This window comes from Orycteropus afer, unplaced genomic scaffold (assembly GCF_000298275.1).
Source record: "Orycteropus afer afer isolate SDZICR_OR568_19922 unplaced genomic scaffold, OryAfe1.0 scaffold00502, whole genome shotgun sequence".
Taxonomy (NCBI): Eukaryota; Metazoa; Chordata; class Mammalia; order Tubulidentata; family Orycteropodidae; genus Orycteropus; species Orycteropus afer.
In genome coordinates, this window is record NW_006922089.1 from 1,188,182 (window position 1) to 1,205,478 (window position 17,297).

General features: G+C 62.9%; 2 protein-coding genes across 2 annotated transcripts in view; one reads left to right on the forward strand and one right to left on the reverse strand.

Moving 5' to 3' along the window:
* The first annotated feature begins 137 nt into the window (after positions 1-137).
* On the forward strand, positions 138-1,868 carry LOC103209574 (coiled-coil domain-containing protein 74B). The gene is made up of 6 exons (XM_007955465.1): positions 138-225; positions 355-502; positions 1,144-1,324; positions 1,391-1,470; positions 1,553-1,612; positions 1,730-1,868. Exons 1-6 carry the CDS (start codon positions 138-140, stop codon positions 1,866-1,868), a joined length of 696 nt encoding a protein of 231 aa, XP_007953656.1.
* A 1,523-nt stretch (positions 1,869-3,391) lies between these two features.
* Positions 3,392-17,297, reverse strand: part of MED15 (mediator complex subunit 15) — a 68,507-nt gene continuing 54,601 nt past the window's right edge. The window contains exons 7-18 of the mRNA XM_007955466.2: positions 17,075-17,218; positions 16,045-16,140; positions 11,439-11,558; positions 6,345-6,481; positions 6,138-6,265; positions 5,795-5,929; positions 5,664-5,727; positions 4,807-4,873; positions 4,477-4,637; positions 4,247-4,413; positions 3,900-3,998; positions 3,392-3,528 (exon numbers count right to left, since the gene is read on the reverse strand). Coding sequence (XP_007953657.1) covers positions 3,392-3,528; positions 3,900-3,998; positions 4,247-4,413; positions 4,477-4,637; positions 4,807-4,873; positions 5,664-5,727; positions 5,795-5,929; positions 6,138-6,265; positions 6,345-6,481; positions 11,439-11,558; positions 16,045-16,140; positions 17,075-17,218 — 1,455 coding nt within the window. The remainder of the gene's footprint in view (positions 3,529-3,899; positions 3,999-4,246; positions 4,414-4,476; positions 4,638-4,806; positions 4,874-5,663; positions 5,728-5,794; positions 5,930-6,137; positions 6,266-6,344; positions 6,482-11,438; positions 11,559-16,044; positions 16,141-17,074; positions 17,219-17,297) is intronic.

A 17,297-nucleotide genomic window follows, 5' to 3' on the forward strand; every position in this document is an offset into this window, starting at 1 on the left:
TCGTCCAGGGCCCCCGCGGGCTTCCCGGGTCCCGGTCGTACATCCCCGGGCTGGCCTCCCGACCTCTCGTTCAGTTAGTTGCTCTTTGACCAGAGTCGGGAGTTTGGACGGCAGGTCCCCCCACACCTCGCCTGTGAATGGTGGAGACCGGCTGCTTGGGGGGCTGCGGGGTGCCTGTCTCGCCCGCAGACGCCGCTCACGCCTCCCAGCAGGGCACCGAGGGAGGCCCGGCTACCCGTCTCCATACAGAGGGGGCAACTGAGCTAGAGGCAGGCACCTCGCACCCAGCCAGCCCTGGAGGGTGTGGCAGCAGCCCCAGCGGTCAGTGACGCCCCTGTCGGATCTGACCTGCAGCCATGTCTCAAGGCAAGGCCAGGAGCCAGCCCAGCTACTCCAAGAAGCAGGGCTCCAAAGTGGACGTCCCCCAAAAGGCAGACTTTGAGGAGGAGCCCCCGAGTCCCAGCGACAAAGCCCCTGGAGCGGGGGAGCAGGACCAGGCCAGGTAAGCCGCAGACACAGGGCCCAGGCACCATCCTTCAGTGAGCCCTGGAATCAGCGCTGCCCCTAGTGTGGGGACTGACAGCCCTCCTTTCCAGCTGCTGCACCCCCGAGCCCAGGAGGGGGTCAGCAGCAGCCCTGCAACGATTTTCTCAGAAAAAGCAAGCAAGATGACTCACCTCCAAATTAGTTTACTTTTGACCAAGAACAGGGGATGGTTCCCGAGAACCACTCTGGGAGCCATGTGTGGCCTGATTGGAACACAGCAGTTTAACACTGCCCAGCCTGGCCTCGGACAGCCTGCCCCAGTGGGAGAGCGGCCCGGGCTTTTACACTCCAGCATTTCTGGACTTCTCTGGAAAGCAATGACCCTGTCGTCCCCTTAGGTACTGCACCCAGCAGGACAGGCGCCCACTTCTTTGCTCATAGATTCCTTGCTAGGCTGACGGCATAGTCCCCAAGCCACATCTGAACTGGGGAGGGGATGGAGGGGCAGGCCAGGTCACAGCTGGCCCTGGAGAGCCACCTAGGGGCCCAGAGCACCCTGTTTGGCTGGAGAAGGGAGACTGGATGCCCCCTCTGCCACTGTTTCCACACTGGGGTGAGCGTGGCCCTGGCTACTGCACTAAACACTGGCTTTTTTAGGGATAAAGAAGCAGAGGTCAGTAGCGTGGGGACTGTCCCCGGGTCGGGCAGTCAGTCCAAGGGCAGGCTGGCGAGCCCCTCACTGAGCCTGCCCCCGCACCTGCGCAAGCCCACCACGCTCCAGCAGTGCGAGGTGGTCATCAGGCAGCTGTGGAATGCCAACCTGCTGCAAGCCCAAGAGGTGAGGCCCGGGCGCAGGGGCGGGTCCCTGCCGCCGCGGGCCCCACACGTCCTGTCTCCCTTTCAGCTGCAACACCTCAAGTCCCTGCTGGACGGGGGCCAGACCCCCAGGCCCACCCTGGACAAGCCAATGCCCAGCTCTCCCAAGTGAGTGTCCCTGGCCAACCACCCGCCCTTCACCACTCGCTGGGGTTGGCCATAGCTCACGGCTGACTTTCGCCTCTCCCAGGGACCAGGAGGCCATGCCATCCCCCAAGGCTGCAGCTGCCAGGGGCCTGTCTAAGAAGTGGTGAGTCTTCGGTACCAGGAAGTCCTGGCTGGCTGGGCGGGCGGGCGCAGACGCGGCCACCTGCGCTGCAGGCTGTCGGGGCCGGCCTGCGCTGCAGCGACCCTCCTCTGTCCGCAGCCTGATCATGAGTCCCGTGTCCCTCGCGGAGAGGGCCATCCTGCCTGCCCTGAAGCAGAGCCTCAAGAGCAGCTTCACGGAGCGGCAGAAGCGGCTGCAGGTGGTGCAGAGCCGGCGTGTGCACCGCTCGGTGCTCTGAGCCCAGTCGCTGCCCAGGGCCCCGCAGCCCAGAAACCAGCCCCCGAACGATCCAAAGAACCTGACGCTTCAAGGCAAACCGAGTTCTTACAAAAAGCCTGTTGTGAAATTAACCCGGATCCCACCACTGAATCATAAACTTCGTTTCTTTCAGTCGCATCTCTCCTGTTTCCCGCTTGCCTGTGCTCCCTGGAATTTCCAAGGGGCTTGCTGGTCAGTCCACGGACCTCAATGGGCCTCGGCAGCTTTGCGAGTGGGGTGCTGAGGCAAAGCTTCCCACCCTCTCGGAGTCACGTGGGACTGGAGGGCTCTAGGCGTTCCCTGGTCTGGCCGGGCACTGCCTCTCAGGCCTTCTGAGTCTTTTTGCTTCAAGAAGCAAGTGCTGTTCCACAACTTGTCCAGCTGAGCCCCCCGTTTCCTGGGGGGGCCACCACCAAGGGCCTAGCTTGGGGTTTCCCACCTCGGGGCATCCAGGGCTCACGTCAGCCCTTGTCAGCGCGGAACCCTCTGGACGCCAGCAGCTGCTCTCTGGGTGGGTCACACTCCCCGTCTCCTCGGCGTCCCATTCAGTGTGTCCCCCTGAGGTCGGAGCCCTGCCCTCAGAGCTGGGGGACGCTGTGTGTCACAGGAGGAGGAACCAGGGCCAGGGTATCCGGGGCCAGACAGTGCTCCAAAAACTGACCTCACAGGACAGTGGGCCCAGAATCTCGCAGGGTGTGTAGGGAACAGACTTGTGACAAGAATGGGAGTTAATAAATTTATTATACAAGAACCAAAATGACATGGTAGCACGCATACAAAAGACAGACTCCTGTGCTGAGGCCAGCTGGCACCCAGGGTGGCCTGGTGGCACGCAGCAGCGGGACGTGGTTGACTGGGGTGGCCCAGAGGACAGTCTTGGAACAGGCTGTGGCGGGCAGCTGCATCACAGGGCTGCCCATGCTTAATCATTCACAGCCGGGCCTCAGTACAGGGACAAGACCCACTGCCTTGTGTGCCCCGCTGTGCCAAGCAGTGTGAAGGGGAAGTGCCTTTCCTCCAAAGTGGAGCCTGCTCCCCAGGACCACCCCCCAACCTCCCGTGCTGTGTCCCACATGCCAAAGGCAACGCTGTCTGTCTACACCCAGAGCTGCGGGCGGGGCAAGCCCACTTGCGCTGGGAATTTCCTATGATGTCCGTGTGGGCCTGGGGCAGGTGGGCCTATCCTGGGACACACGCTGAGTGGTACCGGCCGAGCGCACAGGGGAAGTGTGAGGAGTGGCAGGTGACAGGCGTGCGGAGCCAGGGCGGAACTCCTCGAGGAGGGCCTCCCGAGGAAAGGGGCAGCCCTCCCTGGTGCGGTCGGCTCCACAACCTGGCCAAGGTCTGTCCCAGCGTGGGAGGAGGTCTGGTAGGTCCCAAGGCAGAAGACGAAAGCAAGAAAGCTAATCTAAGCCGGGCTTTCTAAGAAGCCAACGCCCAGTGCCGTCCAGTGTGAGGCGGCGCCCCCGGCAGTCTCAGTGGGTGGCCCGCGGCCCAGGGCTGCTACGCGGCCGAGAGGCAGGCCTGGTGGACGCTCTGCGCCCAGGTGTTGAGCAGGGCCGTGACCGAGTGCTTGTCGGGGAGCTGCAGCAGCCGGGAGGTCATGAAGCGGTGCACCGACTGCAGGAAGGGGTTGGCCTCTGCAAGGGAGGGGGCACCGAGTGTGGCACCGCTGCAGGCCCTCAGGTGCCACGAGGCCAACGGCCTCACGGTGAGGGGAGGGGCACCCACCACTGGAGGAGCACGTGGCGTCTGGACCCGGCTCGGGAGCCTTTCAACCCCCTTTGAGGGGCTCTCCTCGTCCTGGCCCCGGGTGCCGGCTCTGACATCAGGCGGACCACCTCCCACCAACGGGGTTTTCCTCAGAGGCCTCGCGTGCCCCTTCCATCAGCCTTGCGGAGGTCACAGTGGGCCCCTGCACCCCTCACCCAAGGAGCTCAGGCAGGGATCCCCTCTCTGAGACACCACCCTTTCGTCCTGGGGCTGCAGGCCGCCTCCAGGGTACGCCTACCATACTGCCACTGCTGGTCGACCCAGAGTGGGCTCTGGGCGGGGTAGTCGGCAGGCACACTGAGCTCCAGCGGGGGCACGCTTGGGAGGTCCTTGTCATCTGCAAAACACGAAGCTGCGGCTGTGACCGGCCTGCAGCCCTGAAGCCCCCAACTGCAGAAGTGGGGCGCCCTGCAGAGCCCGCCCCTGCCCCCGCCCCCCATCCACAGGACCGCATGGCGCCTGTCAGCTGTGTGTGGGGACAAAGCAGGCATGCAGGCTGGCTCCAGGGAGAACCACGGGAAGGTCTCTCGGGCCTGGGTCCCCAGGAGGTGGGTGTCTGCGGGCGGCCCCCGGCCCGGCCCTCACCCAGCTTGCAGATCAGGTGGACAGTGCCGTTGTTGCTGCAGTGAGAAGGGTCCAAGTTCACCAGGAACTTGGGGTCCAAGCGGGCCACCTCCCCCTGGAGCACGCTGGGGATACTCTGCCGCTCCTCCTCCTCGAACTTGCGCTTCCGGGTGCACAGCGGGGGGGCCCTGCGGGAGGCGGGGGTGAGCAGGGGCCGGGCCGGGCTGCCCCCGCACACCCGGCGTACGTACGTGATGGGTGGGCCGTGGATGGCTGCCATTGGTGGCATGAACGTGCGGTACAGGGAGTGGTTGAAGACGGGTGAGCGGATGTTGGCCAGGACGGCGTCCAGGAGGGGCTGGCACAGGTACTGTTGCTTGGTGGGCGGCACCGGGGGCGGCGGGGGCGTGGGCTGCAGACAGGCAGCCAGAGGGCTCAGCGGCCCTAGGACCGCGGCCCAGGGCCTGCTTGCCTCCTCCGCCCAGCACCTCCCCGCCCCCGCCGCCACAGACCTGAGCCCAAGCTGCCACTCACTGTGGCCTGCCCCCTGCCGCCCCTGAGCCCCGAGGCTCCCCACGCACCACGGCCATGTCGTTCTTGAGCTTCTCCAGCGCGATCTCGCACTTCTGCAGGGTCTTCAGGGGACAGCTGCAGGGAGTGCCGGCCAGCCCTCAGTGCGGAAGGTTGGAGGGAGCTGGCTGCAGGTAGCCAGGGTACCTCCACGGGAAACGCCAGCAGGCCACCACCCTGACCCCCAGGCCCCCAAGGCTAGGCGAGGCGGCCGTGCTCCCTAGAGCTGACCCTGGGGCCAGCGGGCGCGGCCAGAGGCCCAGCACTGGGCGACGCTCCCCTCTAGGCCGCCCGCCCCAGCCCAGCCCCCGAGTCCTGGGGATCGCCTCCCTCCGAGGGTCCCAGCTGAGCACTCTGCCCCCACAGCAGGAAGGGCGGAAGCTTCTGGAAGGAACACTCAGAGCTCCCTGCACACGGCCTGTGGAGCCGGCCCACTCGGAGCAGCCCTGGGCTGGCAAGGCGGGCCCCCCCCTATTTCCGCAGAAGGGGAAACAGGCTGGGGCGAGGGGCGACAGGCTTCAGGTGTTGCGACGCCGGCACTTGCTGTGTTGCCAGCGTTTGGCTTCACACTCAACGCGTGTGGGCTGCAGCTGTCCCTCTGCACATGGGGACTGAGCCTAGGAACACCGAGTCCCCTGCTCCGGTCACCAGCAAATCAGGGCGGAGGTGAGCGGGGCGGGGAAGGCATCACCGGCCAGGCCGCAGTAGGGCCTTCGGGTCCGCAGCAACGCCACTGGGGCTCTCCAAGGGGGTGGCAGGCAGCTCCGGCCGGCAGCCCCCAAGCCCTCTCTAAACCCACGATGAATCCCGGCCTGGCTGAGCCCGCCGTCCTGCGGGCGCACCCCCCGGGCCGCGGGCGCGGGCTCACCGCTTGGACGGGTCCGTCAGGATGTCCAGGAGGCTCTTCATCTTGCTAAGGTCCTTCTTTCTGTCTGGGGGGGGAGGGCACACTGAGCCGCTGCCCCGGGGCCCGGCCCCCGCCCCGCGGCCCGGCCGCACCTTCGTTCTTGTCGATCTTGTTGATCATCCGGCGGAGGGGCTCGATGTACTTGGACAGCTGCTTCAGCTTCTCCAGGTACTGCTGCTCCTCGGCCTGGCTCGGGCCGGCGGGGCTCATGGCCGAGCTGGGGTTCACTGCGGGCGCACGGCTGTAAGGGGGGCCGCCTGCCCGCCCAGCTCCGCACACAGCCACGGGATTGGGCGCCGGAGGCGGGACTCGGGCCCTGCACTCAATGCTGGGGTGTGTATGGGGACCACCCCAATACATGACCCGGTTCGCTGAGCCCCGGCCCTACGTACCTGCGGGGTGTGTGGGCCCTCTGCAGCCCATGGCCCCGCTCACCTGGGGTGTTCAGAGGTCCAGGTGAGGGCACGCTGAAGTTCTGAGGGGTGCGCGCTGTGACCGGGCTCTGAGAAGGCTGAGGTGAGGGGCTGGGCAGGAAGCTACCGGGGGACGGGGCGGGGCCAGAGCTGCGGCAAAGAAGGAGGTGTGTTGGGGGGGCGGGGGGCGGGGGCAGCGCACCCTGCACACGGGCAGCCCCCAGCCTACCTGACGTTGGAGTTGGGCTGAGAGCTAGGCTGGCCCGGCTGGGGAGACGGCTGGGGAGGCGGGGGCATCGACTGAGGGGTTGGCACTTGCTGGCCGGGTGACGGCGAGGACAGCATCGGGAGGCCACTCTGGCTGACCTGGGGGCGAGAGAGACCTGAGCCTGGTGGCGCTGGCCGCTGCCGCCCCGCCACCGCCCGTCTGCTGGCCTGCACGTGTGCCCCGTGGCTCCCCACGGTCCCCTCCAGGCACCACCCCAGGAAGGGGACAGAAAACCAAGCCTTTCTGCAGCCAACCAAGGCGCTGCGGAGGGGCCAGATCAGGCGCGGGGTCCCCAGCCCAGGGCCCCGCGGGAGGCAGCCAGCTCCTCCCTCTGTTGGCTGCTGGGTGGGCCCACCTGCCGGTGCAGGTGCAGAACCCCGACACCACCACCGGGGGCCGCACTGCCCAGGTTCTGACTGTGCCCAGGACAAGTACAGCTGGAGGCCTGTCTGCCCTGTGCTGCTGCCTGCAGGAGCTCCTGCCCCTTCTGCCCAGATGCAGGAGGTCAGGGAACACCCGGGTCCCTGGGGGGGCTGTGTCCACAGCACACCTGGTCCAGGCTCCTGCAGCCTTCCACCCCAGCAGGCCTGCCAGTGGGTCTGACAGCCATGGTCCTCCATGAGAACGCTCTCAACGCCATTCTGCAAAGCTGTTCCCACAGTGCTTGGAGGTGAGCCTGCACCTGGTCACCTGTCATCGCCAGGGACACCACCACTACTCGCCCCTGAGCTCCACGGACCAAACCACCCAGGGGTCAGGGACAAGTCTGCGACACAACCATGTCCCCCAAGTGCAGGCTGGTGGCCCTGAGGTCAGCCTCCCCGAGATGGGGCGCCATCTGCCAGCATGCGCGGCCTTCTCCGGGGGTGACCTTCGTGGGGCACCACCAGCCCCTCTCCGCCAACGTCCCGGCCCATCTACACACGCCTCGGCCACCAGGTTCTAGAGTCTCCCGCGAGCCACCTCCCCTGGGCGTCCTGACACCGGCGCTGGGAACATGCTTCCCCAACATCCCTGGGGGGCCTGCACTGGCTGTGCTCCCAAGAACACGTCTTTCTTGCTCTGAAACCAGGGACAGGAAGGGCACCTGAACAGGGAGGCGTGTCCCTGGCCCCATCCCAGCTCACCGGCCTCTCTTGGGGTTGCTCGCCTGAGCTTATGGATGCATTTACCTGCCCCCCTCCTGCCCTCCACCAGCCCCCCCTCCAGTGCTGGGGTGGAGGCTGCCGGGGTCCTGTCCCCCAGTGGAGGGGGCGCTGGTGCCCCCATCAGGATGCTGCTCTCCGCGTGGCTCCCTGTGCTCAGGTGGCAACCCCAGACGCTCCTCCCCCTGGTGCTACTCAGCACTTTGTGAGGCAGTGTGCCCGGCGGCCCCCAGTAGGAAGAACACCATTGGCTACCCTCTCATTTCTGAAACGAGGAGCCCCACACCCAGAGAGGCAGCAGGGCTCAGTGCTGGGAACTGAGGCCACCGAGACGGGCCACAGGGCACGAGGCAGCCCCCAGAGGCCCACCCAGCTGGGCCCGGTGAGAAGCTGCCTCCTTGTCTGTTCTCCAGGGCATGGGTGAGCTGGCAGGCTCGGCAGCACAGGAGAGCAAAGGCTAAAGCCTCAGTTAAGTGTGACAGCGTCTTCTGAGGAGCAGCCAAAGCACCCAAGGGACACCGCTCCTCGTCCGGTCCCGGGAGGGCGCCCTGTCACCACATGCTGGAAGAGCGGATGGGTGCACAGAACAGGAAGGGGTTCCTCGAGGTCGCACGCTGTGGGGCAGCACCAGGCACACTCAACATGACACCATAGTGACTCCTGCGGATACCTGCTCTCCTAGGAGCAAAATGACCCCACGACCTGTGGCCTCGGGGTCACCATGCTTAATTGGCACAACACAGCACGTGAAAATCTTCTTCTACAGCCTACTTTGGTGAGTAGCAACTGGGGTCTTAAAAGCTTTTGAGCGTCCATGTAAGATGTAACTATTGGTCTCCTCTCGTCTAGAGTGAAAAAGAGTGAAGAAAATCAAAGTCACTTGGAAACAATGAGTCCAAAGATAGGATGGATCACGAGGACCTCAGCCTCCACAACCCTGAGACCAGAAGAACTAGATGGTGCCCGTTAGAATGCCAACCACTCGGAGGGGGATCCAAACTAGAGAACCTGGATAGAGTGGGAGGAAAAATGGGGAACAAAATTCAGAAACACAAAAACAACCAGAATTACTGGTCGGATAGAGACTGGTGAAACCCCCAAGACTGTGGCCCCGGGTTACCCTTTGGGCCTAGAAAAGGACTAATGCCCATGGGTTGGCTCTCAGCCCAATAGCAGAAACACCAACAAGCAGAACACCTATCCCAGGATGATGCACCCACCTACTCTAAGAAAATGCACCTCTCAGAGCAATCGGCCATGAGACATCAGAGGGGCAGCATTCACACAGAAGGACAACTGGACAGACAGGAATGCAGAGATAAGCAGGGCACAGGGAGAGGGTGGTGAGGGGATGGTAATCGGGCTGTGAAATCAAACGTGCATGAATGTTGAATATAAAACTAATCTGCTTTGTAAATTTGTACCCAAAGCACAATTAAAAATGAAAAAAAAAAAAAAAAAAAAAAAAAAAACCCTACACCACGGTCCAGAGGACCTGCCCTAGGACCCTCGTGTGGGCTGAGCCACGGGAGGCTGTGGTGGCCTTGCAGTGGGTGGGCTGGGGGTGCGTGAGGGCCCTGGTGGAGAGGATAAGCGTAAGGAATGGGGACCAGAAGACAGGGTGAATGCAGAGAAACAGCAGAAGGGGGGTTGGAAGGATGACACCACAGAGGAAACTTCTAGAAGGGCTGGTGGCACCAGCTGCTCTGGGCCGCCTGGGACCACTGCCCATCGGACAACCCTGGCGCCACCCGAGGCCTCCGTGCAGGGCTGCGGGCATCATGGACTCCTACCACAGAGTGGGTTCTGGGGCCATGGACTGTGCTGGTTTTGCTCCCCCAGCGGCCCGGCCCACCAGAAGTGGGGACTGATCCCCATGGTGGAGGGGGAATGAGGTCATGACGCCGGGGGTCTCTTCTCTGGGAGTGGGTTTCTGGTCCAGCATGAGGATGGTAGGCGTGAGGCCCACCAGATGAGCAAGACCATGTGGCCCCGGCACCAGAGTTGGCCCACAGGGCCCCGGATGCTCACAGGCCGGGCGCTGGCCCTGAGGAATCTCAGGGAAGCAACACCAGGGCCCCAGGCTGAGGCTGGTGCAGGGAATGGATTGGGGGTGCGTGCTGACTGGAGAAGAGCTGGAGAGAGAGTGTCCAAGTCTGGCTAGGCTGTGTGGGCATGCGCATACGTGTGCATGTGTGTACACATGTGTGTGCATGTACACGTTAGTGCGTGCACTCGCGTGCACACACACAAGTGCATGTATGCAGATACAGCAGGGAACGGCGTTCAGGTCCTAAATCTAACACGGAAAACGTTGGTTTTGTTGTGTTTGACCCTGAGCTGAAAGGTCGAGAAAAGCACGTTTCAAACCGCAAGCCCCACTTCCAAGTGGCGCCGTTTTAAAGCACACCCTCACTGCCCTTGGTGGCATCGGCGGGTCCATGTCAGGAAGGCGGGGCCCAGTGACAACACAGGAGTCCAGGGTCGGGTGGGCAGGGGCCTGCAGTGAGGAGGCAGGGTGCGCACAGGCCCTATGGGTGGCAGAGCGCCTCACCAGGCAGTGGAGGCCTCCCCTTCTGGCTCCTTCTCCAGTGGCTTCCCCCTTCTCTGAATAGCGTCTGCTCTCGGCCGGCGGGCACAGGTCTACGCTGCCAGGGTCCGCTCCCACTTGCCCGGAGTCCCCTCTCGCCTGCCAGCATGAGTAAGGTTGCTTTCAAATTCAAACCTGGACAAAAGCTGCAGTCTAGTCCGAGCTCAGTTCCCCTTTCTGGAACTCCTCTGGCTTTGGTCTCCTGCTGAGACAAGCAGCAGGTCCTGATCCTTGCTGACCCGACCCGGACCAGTCCTGAGACTCCGGGTACACCCAGAACTGACAGTAGAGTCGCGAACAAGTCCGTGTGCAGGGGGCTGGCCGCTGCCAGCGCCACCTGTCACCCCTCCACCTGAGTCTATGACCCAGGGGACCCAGAATTTTCTACAGTGCTCCTTTCCGGCATGAACTTGATTCTGCCTTCATCATTCTCCCCCTCTGGCTCTACTTTGGGGTGGGGGTTCCCGCAGACAGTAACACCTGGCTAGTACGACCTGCGTGGCCCAGGGCGACTGGCTATGTGAGCGACAGGAGGCAGGAAGGAGGCAGCGAGTGGGTGGAGCACGGAGGCCTTTTCCAGCCTCAGTCTAAGGTGCCTGTGGAGAACCCAGGGGGATGTCGGTTGGCGGTCAGTAATGGGGCATGGCAACAGGGAGGGACACAGGAGAGTTGAGCACCTGAAGACCCAAGGCAGAGGCTGGTGCCATGGGAGAAAGACGGTGTGTGACGGGGTGCCAAGGCAAGCCAGGAAGCGGAGTACTACAGGGCGAGCAGGTTCCCCAAAGGGCCCTGGGACTCAGGGTCCTGCTGAGGGGCGCAGTGGGGCTAGGTGGGCGGCCTGGCAGAGGTCTGGGTGTACCAACGTGACACACGAAAGCAGTGGGAAAGATCCTTGGCTCTCTTCTATCTTCTGACGAAAAGGAACACTTTAGAACTCTCTGAGGAACTCTGGTGGCATAGTGCCTAAGGCATTTGACTGCTAACCAGAAGGCTGGCAGTTCAAACCCACCAGCCACTCCTTGGAAGGAAGACGGGGCAACCTATTTCCGTAGAGATTTACTGCCTCGGAAACCCAGTGGGGGTTGCGGTGACTTGGAACTGATTTGATGGCGGTGGGTTGGGTTTGGTTTCTGGTCTAGAACTCTCTAGAATATTACGGGAAAAAGTAAAATCCCTATTTTGCTTGTACCCCTTTCAAGAATCAGATGCTGGATTTTGCCTGGCATGGTGCCCTGCCGCGGCTGTGACCGCGAGGCCCTGGGTGCCAGGGCAGGGAGGGTGAGCCACCCTCTGTTTTCTGAGGGCGCCGATGGTAAATACCTGAGCCGGGGGCTGTCCACCCGCGGGAAGGGCGCCTGGCGGTGCGGCTGACACGGCAGTGGAGGGTGGGAACCGGGCTCTTACTTGCATCCCGCCTTGGACCATGGCTGCGGTGATCATCTTTGGGGACAGAGGGACACAGACAAAGTAATCGCAACACAGAACGCAGTGCACGGGCAGGTGAGGCGTGCCCAGGGCAGCGGGACGTGAGCGGCCGGGGAGAGGAGCTGAGGCGCGACCCTGTGTGGTCAAGCTCTCAGTATCCGGAGGCCCAGAGAGGCGTGAGGAGCTGGGCGGGGCCGTGAGGACACGGCCTCCGCGTGTGGTCCTGCAGCTGACTGCTGAGCGCTCGCTGGTGTGTACGAAGGAGGAGCAGTCAGTCAAGGGCCGGGGGTGGATTTGTGGGAGAGCAGGCTACTGGGGACAGGCTTCCACCCGATCTGCTACGAGGAGGGCTGTCCCTGACCAGCGCCAGCCACCCTGGGACTTGCCTGCACTCAGCCAGTCCCCCACCACCTCTGCTTCTCTCTGATACCCTTGGTTCTAAACACACTGAGGAACTGGGTCTTTGACTACCAAAGTACAGGGAGCACAGGAGCCGGCCTGCCCTGGGGTTGGGGAGCAGAGTTCACGTGGAAAATTCCCGCTGAAGAACAGCAGGTCTGTCCTTCGACCTATGTGACGCGGCTCCAGATCGCATCGATGGCTGGGACCGTACCCGACGAACGCACACATCTTAAAATACATGGCTGACGCAGTGACCTTAACTCACTCTTGGGCCCTGTGTCAGTGGGGCAGGCGCCTCACCTGCCCGAGCTTAGCACTAGTCAGATGACGGTGAGGCTCAGAAGGAAAGATGGCCGGCCTCCTGGTTCAGTGCAGTGAGGCTGCTGCACACGGCCCCCTCGGCAGGAGGCGCTAGCATCGCATGTGCCCCTGCTCCCTCACCGTGGGCCGTGTGCAGCAGCCCGAGGAGCTGGGTGGGGGCTGTGGGACAGGGCCTTCCTGGGGGAGGAGGGCAGGGGCTAAGGAAGGGACGCCCCCGGTGTCTGCCAAAATGTGGGTACGGTCCTGCCGTCTGGCCCCTCACTTTACACACACAAGGAGGATGTGGCCTGGGCGTCCTCAAGGGCTCAGAGCATCTTCAGGGCTTGAGACAGGACTGTCTGAAAAACAGGGCCACTCCCCCCACCCCATGAGGGCTGTGCTCTTGTGGTAGCTCTCCCCATGTTGGCCACGGCAGCACAGGGGCATGAGGCCACAGAGGCGATGATGTCACCCCATGTACAACTGGCTGCTTGCCCTCAGTGGAGGCCACCCGAGAGGACATGGAGTAACAGTGCCCCTTCCAGAGAAGAGGACGAGGCCTGGAGTTAAGACAGGAGGCCTGAGGGGCACCGACTCTTCTCCCAGAAGAAAGACTGTATCGTGGGGAGAAAAGGTCCATCTAGTCTGTTCCCAACAGACTCTGTTCTCCCTGGGAAAGCCTAACAAGGGTAACTCATCTTCTTTCACCAAAGAGTTGCAAAGAGGACACTTGTGACGTTCACTGAGCCAAACAACAGAACCTTGTCCTGAAGAGACCTGCACCCTATGACTGGCCAGCCTACCTTCAGGCCCGCTGCCTCAGATCTGCCACTGGCCCCAGGCAGTGGGGCCGCTGGCCTGGGAGGGCCTCCAGGGGCCCCGTCATGCTCCACGGGGTGGCAGCTGTCTCGCAGCTGTGCCCCACGCAGGCTTGGGAAAGGCTGTCTGTGCAGACAGGCCTCTGCATCTCGTGGGTTCCAGTGAGTTTCTACACATGCCCACATCATGGTGACCGAGACACCCAGGAGGGCTGTTTGAGGCCGCAGACCTTCCTTCCTGCGTAAGCAGTCACAGCGTGCTCTGGCAAGACGTGGGCGGAGAGGAGGCTCCTCGTAAGCCCGCCCCACCCCCAGGTGGCTGTGCTCAGCTGCCTGCACAACGTCAGCCAGGAGAGCTGCGCATACGTCCCAGGCTGCCTGGGGGTCCTGGAGCCCGAGAGTCTGGGTGCTGTGGCCCCACCCAAGGGCTTCCCGGGTCCATCCAGCATTCTCCAAGAGGCTGGCTGGTCAACCTCCTTCAGCGGCAGCCACCAGAACAGCCCAAACGCAGGGCTTCTTTGACGAAACAAGCCTGCCCTGGGGTGCTGCCCTGTAGGTCCTGAGGGTCCGCCCGTGGGTCCCTGCAGCAGCTCAGTGGTCCACGGAGCACCGACAGGTGCCCATGAGCAGTGCTGGTAATGACTTCATATGCACTTCTGCACCCCGATCAAACTGCTAGCTGACAGGTCATGGGATCTGAGCATGTTTTTATGCTACACAGGTGACAAGGGAACTCAAGGCCGGGGACAACCTACATGTCAGCCATTTATCAAAACAGGCACCCCAGCATCATCTGTAGCAGCAAAACCTTAAGACCCCAAAACAGTGACGAGACACAGTGGGTACAGTCACAGAAGGATAACCACGTGGCTGTTCCAGCAACGTTTACCAACAGCTCTTAAAGAGCCGAAAATAAAACCCCATGGCAGCACGGTCTTGACACAGACAAGAACTAGAAAGAAAGACACCAGAACATATTTCCCCAGGTCACGTACACTTCCTGAAGGAGCCCCAGGGGTGTGTGGTTAACGTGCTCTTAACTGGAAGGTCGGCGCTTTGAACCCCCAACAACTCCTCAGGAGAAAGATGAGGCAGTCTGCTTCCATGAAGACTGACAGCCTGGGAAACCCTGTGGTGCAGTTCCACTCTGTCCTCTAGGGGCGCTGTGGGTCAGAATGGACTCCAGGGCAGTGGGTGTGGTTTGGGCTTTGCTTCCCTGAAGACTGACAGCCTTGGAGACCCTGTGGGCAGTTCCACTCTGTCCTCTAGGGGCGCTGTGGGTCAGAATGGACTCCAGGGCAGTGGGTGTGGTTTGGGCTTTGCTTCCCTGAAGACTGACAGCCTTGGAGACCCTGTGGGCAGTTCCACTCTGCCCTCTAGGGGCGCTGTGAGCAGGAATCCACTTGACCGCACTCTCTAACCTTGCCCAATACGTAAGAACTTCTGAACCAGACCATGTGTACCCTTGTCCACGGTGCCACTCAGCTCTCCAAAAGTGGCTAGGAATCTGGAGGTCCTGCCCCAAGAAGGCTGCCTGTACCCAATCACCTGGTCACTACCAGGCCCTGCACTGTTGCTAGGATACTGATGAGATATGGGCCATCCTTCAGGAAGGTGCAGTGGCTGTGGGCAGGGGCCACCAAGAGCCGCAGTGAAAACAGCAAGACAACAGGTAGGGAAGCTCCGAGAAACATGCCTGGTCTGAAAGCATGACCCGAGTGTGGACGGCAGCCCCCCCCAGCCCCGTCTTTCTCTCTGCTCCCGCCGGAGCTGATGTCGGGGGAGGAAGGAAGGGCCGCCCGCCACCAGGTGCTGCCCAGCGCTGCTCTCAACACGTGCCGGCTCCTCTCAGGCCCCGGGGTAAAGGACGCCGAGGGGAAGCCCAGCAACTCACCCCCGAGAACAAAGCTGGGGAGGCAGAGGTGACCTCCACCCTCGGCACACAGCACTGCCCCTCCCCCAGCTACAGGCATGGGGTCGGCGGTACATGCGAGACTACACCAGTGGGCATGCGGGGCACAGTGACATCGGAGGCTGCTGGGTATCAGCCATCTGACACCTCGATTCCCAGCCGGCACTCTCCTCCTCCGGGTGCCCAGGGACTTCACAGTGCAGCCCCCCCCAGCCCCGAACCCGTGTGCTGAGAATAGGCGTATAACATAGACATGAGTGGACCACCTCCCAGACCCACACAACTGTAAGCACCAAGCTGCTGACACTACAACGGGTGTGTAGCGAGTGAGCGGGGCACCACCAATGCTGCATGTCCACACCAGGCCAGCCTGGGCCCAGAACCTCCCGGTCACCGCAGCACACGGTCCGATCTAGAAACCAACACTGTGCTCCAAGTCAGAGCCATCCGTGCTTCTAGCACCAGTGGGGACGGAAAGCTGGGGGGCTCAGACTGGAAGGCTCGCTCCTCACCACCAGCACCAGGCTGGCAGGGACGCTTCAGACACACGTGGCCTGACAACCCAACTCTCGATAGGGATGAAGCCCGGGCCTCCTGCTGGAAGTCCCTATCCTGCCCCATGTGTGTCGCGTATGCCTCAGCGCAGCCAGCGCCCACACTCCCCAAGGACAAGCTTGCAGCTGAGCAGAAGGGAGGCCACAGAGGAGCGAGTGGTGTCAGGCGGGACCTGGCCCCCGCGTGGTGGCTCGGAGGCTGCCCCCACCCCTCTGTGGCTTCGAGAGCTGCTCCCCGCCACATGTTCTGTCTGTCAGGCAGCATGCAGGGGGACGGGGAGACACTCCCATGGAGGACACAGCTGCCCCGGGCCCAGGACCTGGCTGAGGAGAGCCGGCTGCTCCCAGGCCCAGGACAGCTCCTTGGGGAGCTCCTGCCTGGCCCAGCACAGTGGGCAGAGGAGCTCCGAGACGGAAGCAGGCCCCGAGCTGCTGCTGCCCGTGATCCCAGTGCACGCGCGTGTGGAACGCACCTGCCGGGGAGCTAGGGGACTGCGTGGCTCCAGGGCCCTCACCTGGACTCCGGATGCCACCATCTGGGCGGCCTGCGGCGTCTGCACGGCCGTCTGTGGCTGCACCTGGGGCTGCTGCACCACCATCGGGGCTCGGACCTTGAGGAGAGGACAGGACACGTGAGGAACCACCCAGGCGGAGAGCGGAGCCCCTCGGTTCTGGTGGAGGCTCTAGGACTCCCTTCACAGCACAGCACCGACTACAATGCTTGCTTCCGCTCCGCCCCACGCCAGCCTGCCCGAGAAGGCCTGGCTCAGCCCTCCGCTGCCGTCGGGAGAAGCAGCGCCGCTCCTGCCGGGCCGTCAGCATCCGCCCAGCGCCACCGGCCAACGCCGCCAAGCAGCCGCTTCCCTCAGGGACAGCCCAGCTCGGCCCACGCTGTTCAGGAGCGCTCGGAACGGGTGGCCAAGCCCCGGGCTCCTCATGAGGCACAGTCAGAAAGGGGAGCACAGGCCGCCGGACCCAGAGGACAAGTAGGGCAGTGGTGGAAGCCCCGGGAAAGAAGCCAAGGGACGACGGCTCCCTCCTCGGTCATGTCCACACCGCTGTACCCAACTGCAGCAGGGCACACACGGCCAGGTCACAGCAGTCCCGGGGTGGGCGGTGGGCTGGCTTGCAGGTGACAGCTGTGTGACAGGGTCTGCTCTTTATGACCTCCCTGGCCACCAGCCTTGCTGCGTGAGGCCTCCCTCCACCCTGCCAGTGTGACCCCATCCACTCCACTGCATTCCACACAGGGAGCAGCAAACAGGAAAGATTACACAAATCAAGGAAAGGAGCCAAAAATCAGGTCAAAGGGGCCCACTGGCCAGGCTTCCCCCACCCTCGGGGCTCTGCTCTTTGCTGTCTCCGTGTGGCTGCTGGGATTTGCTTGCAAAAAGCTATCAAAACGAGACAAAAACCAGCGTCTGACAGAGTGCAGCCCCTAGAAGGCAGCTGCTGTTGAGCCTGCACTGGACGCCGCCTCGCCAGTGTCAGTGCAGAGCGGGCCCGGGGCTCACGGGGCTGCCTCTTCACAACAGCCCTCCAGACCTTTCTCCTGAGGCCCCTCTGGGTGCACTCGGGCCCCCAGGCTCTCAGGCAGCAGCCGAGAAAGGGCTCGCCGTCTGCATCATCCAGGGACTGCACTTCATCTGATGCCTCCCTCGGGCTAACAGATGTGTGCTCAGGGCGTGACTGCACAGAGAGCAGACCCCGTATGCACCCAACGGCCATGCTCAGGGTATAACTACACAGAGAGCAGGCCCCCTGTGCA

Bases quoted from the DNA above. Each gene is read 5' to 3' on its own strand.
- LOC103209574 (XM_007955465.1), top strand. From the start codon at position 138: ATGGTGGAGACCGGCTGCTTGGGGGGCTGCGGGGTGCCTGTCTCGCCC. The intron at 503-1,143 runs GTAAGCCGCAGA...TGGCTTTTTTAG, and splicing joins GGGGAGCAGGACCAGGCCAG to GGATAAAGAAGCAGAGGTCA. The intron at 1,471-1,552 runs GTGAGTGTCCCT...CGCCTCTCCCAG, and splicing joins CCAATGCCCAGCTCTCCCAA to GGACCAGGAGGCCATGCCAT.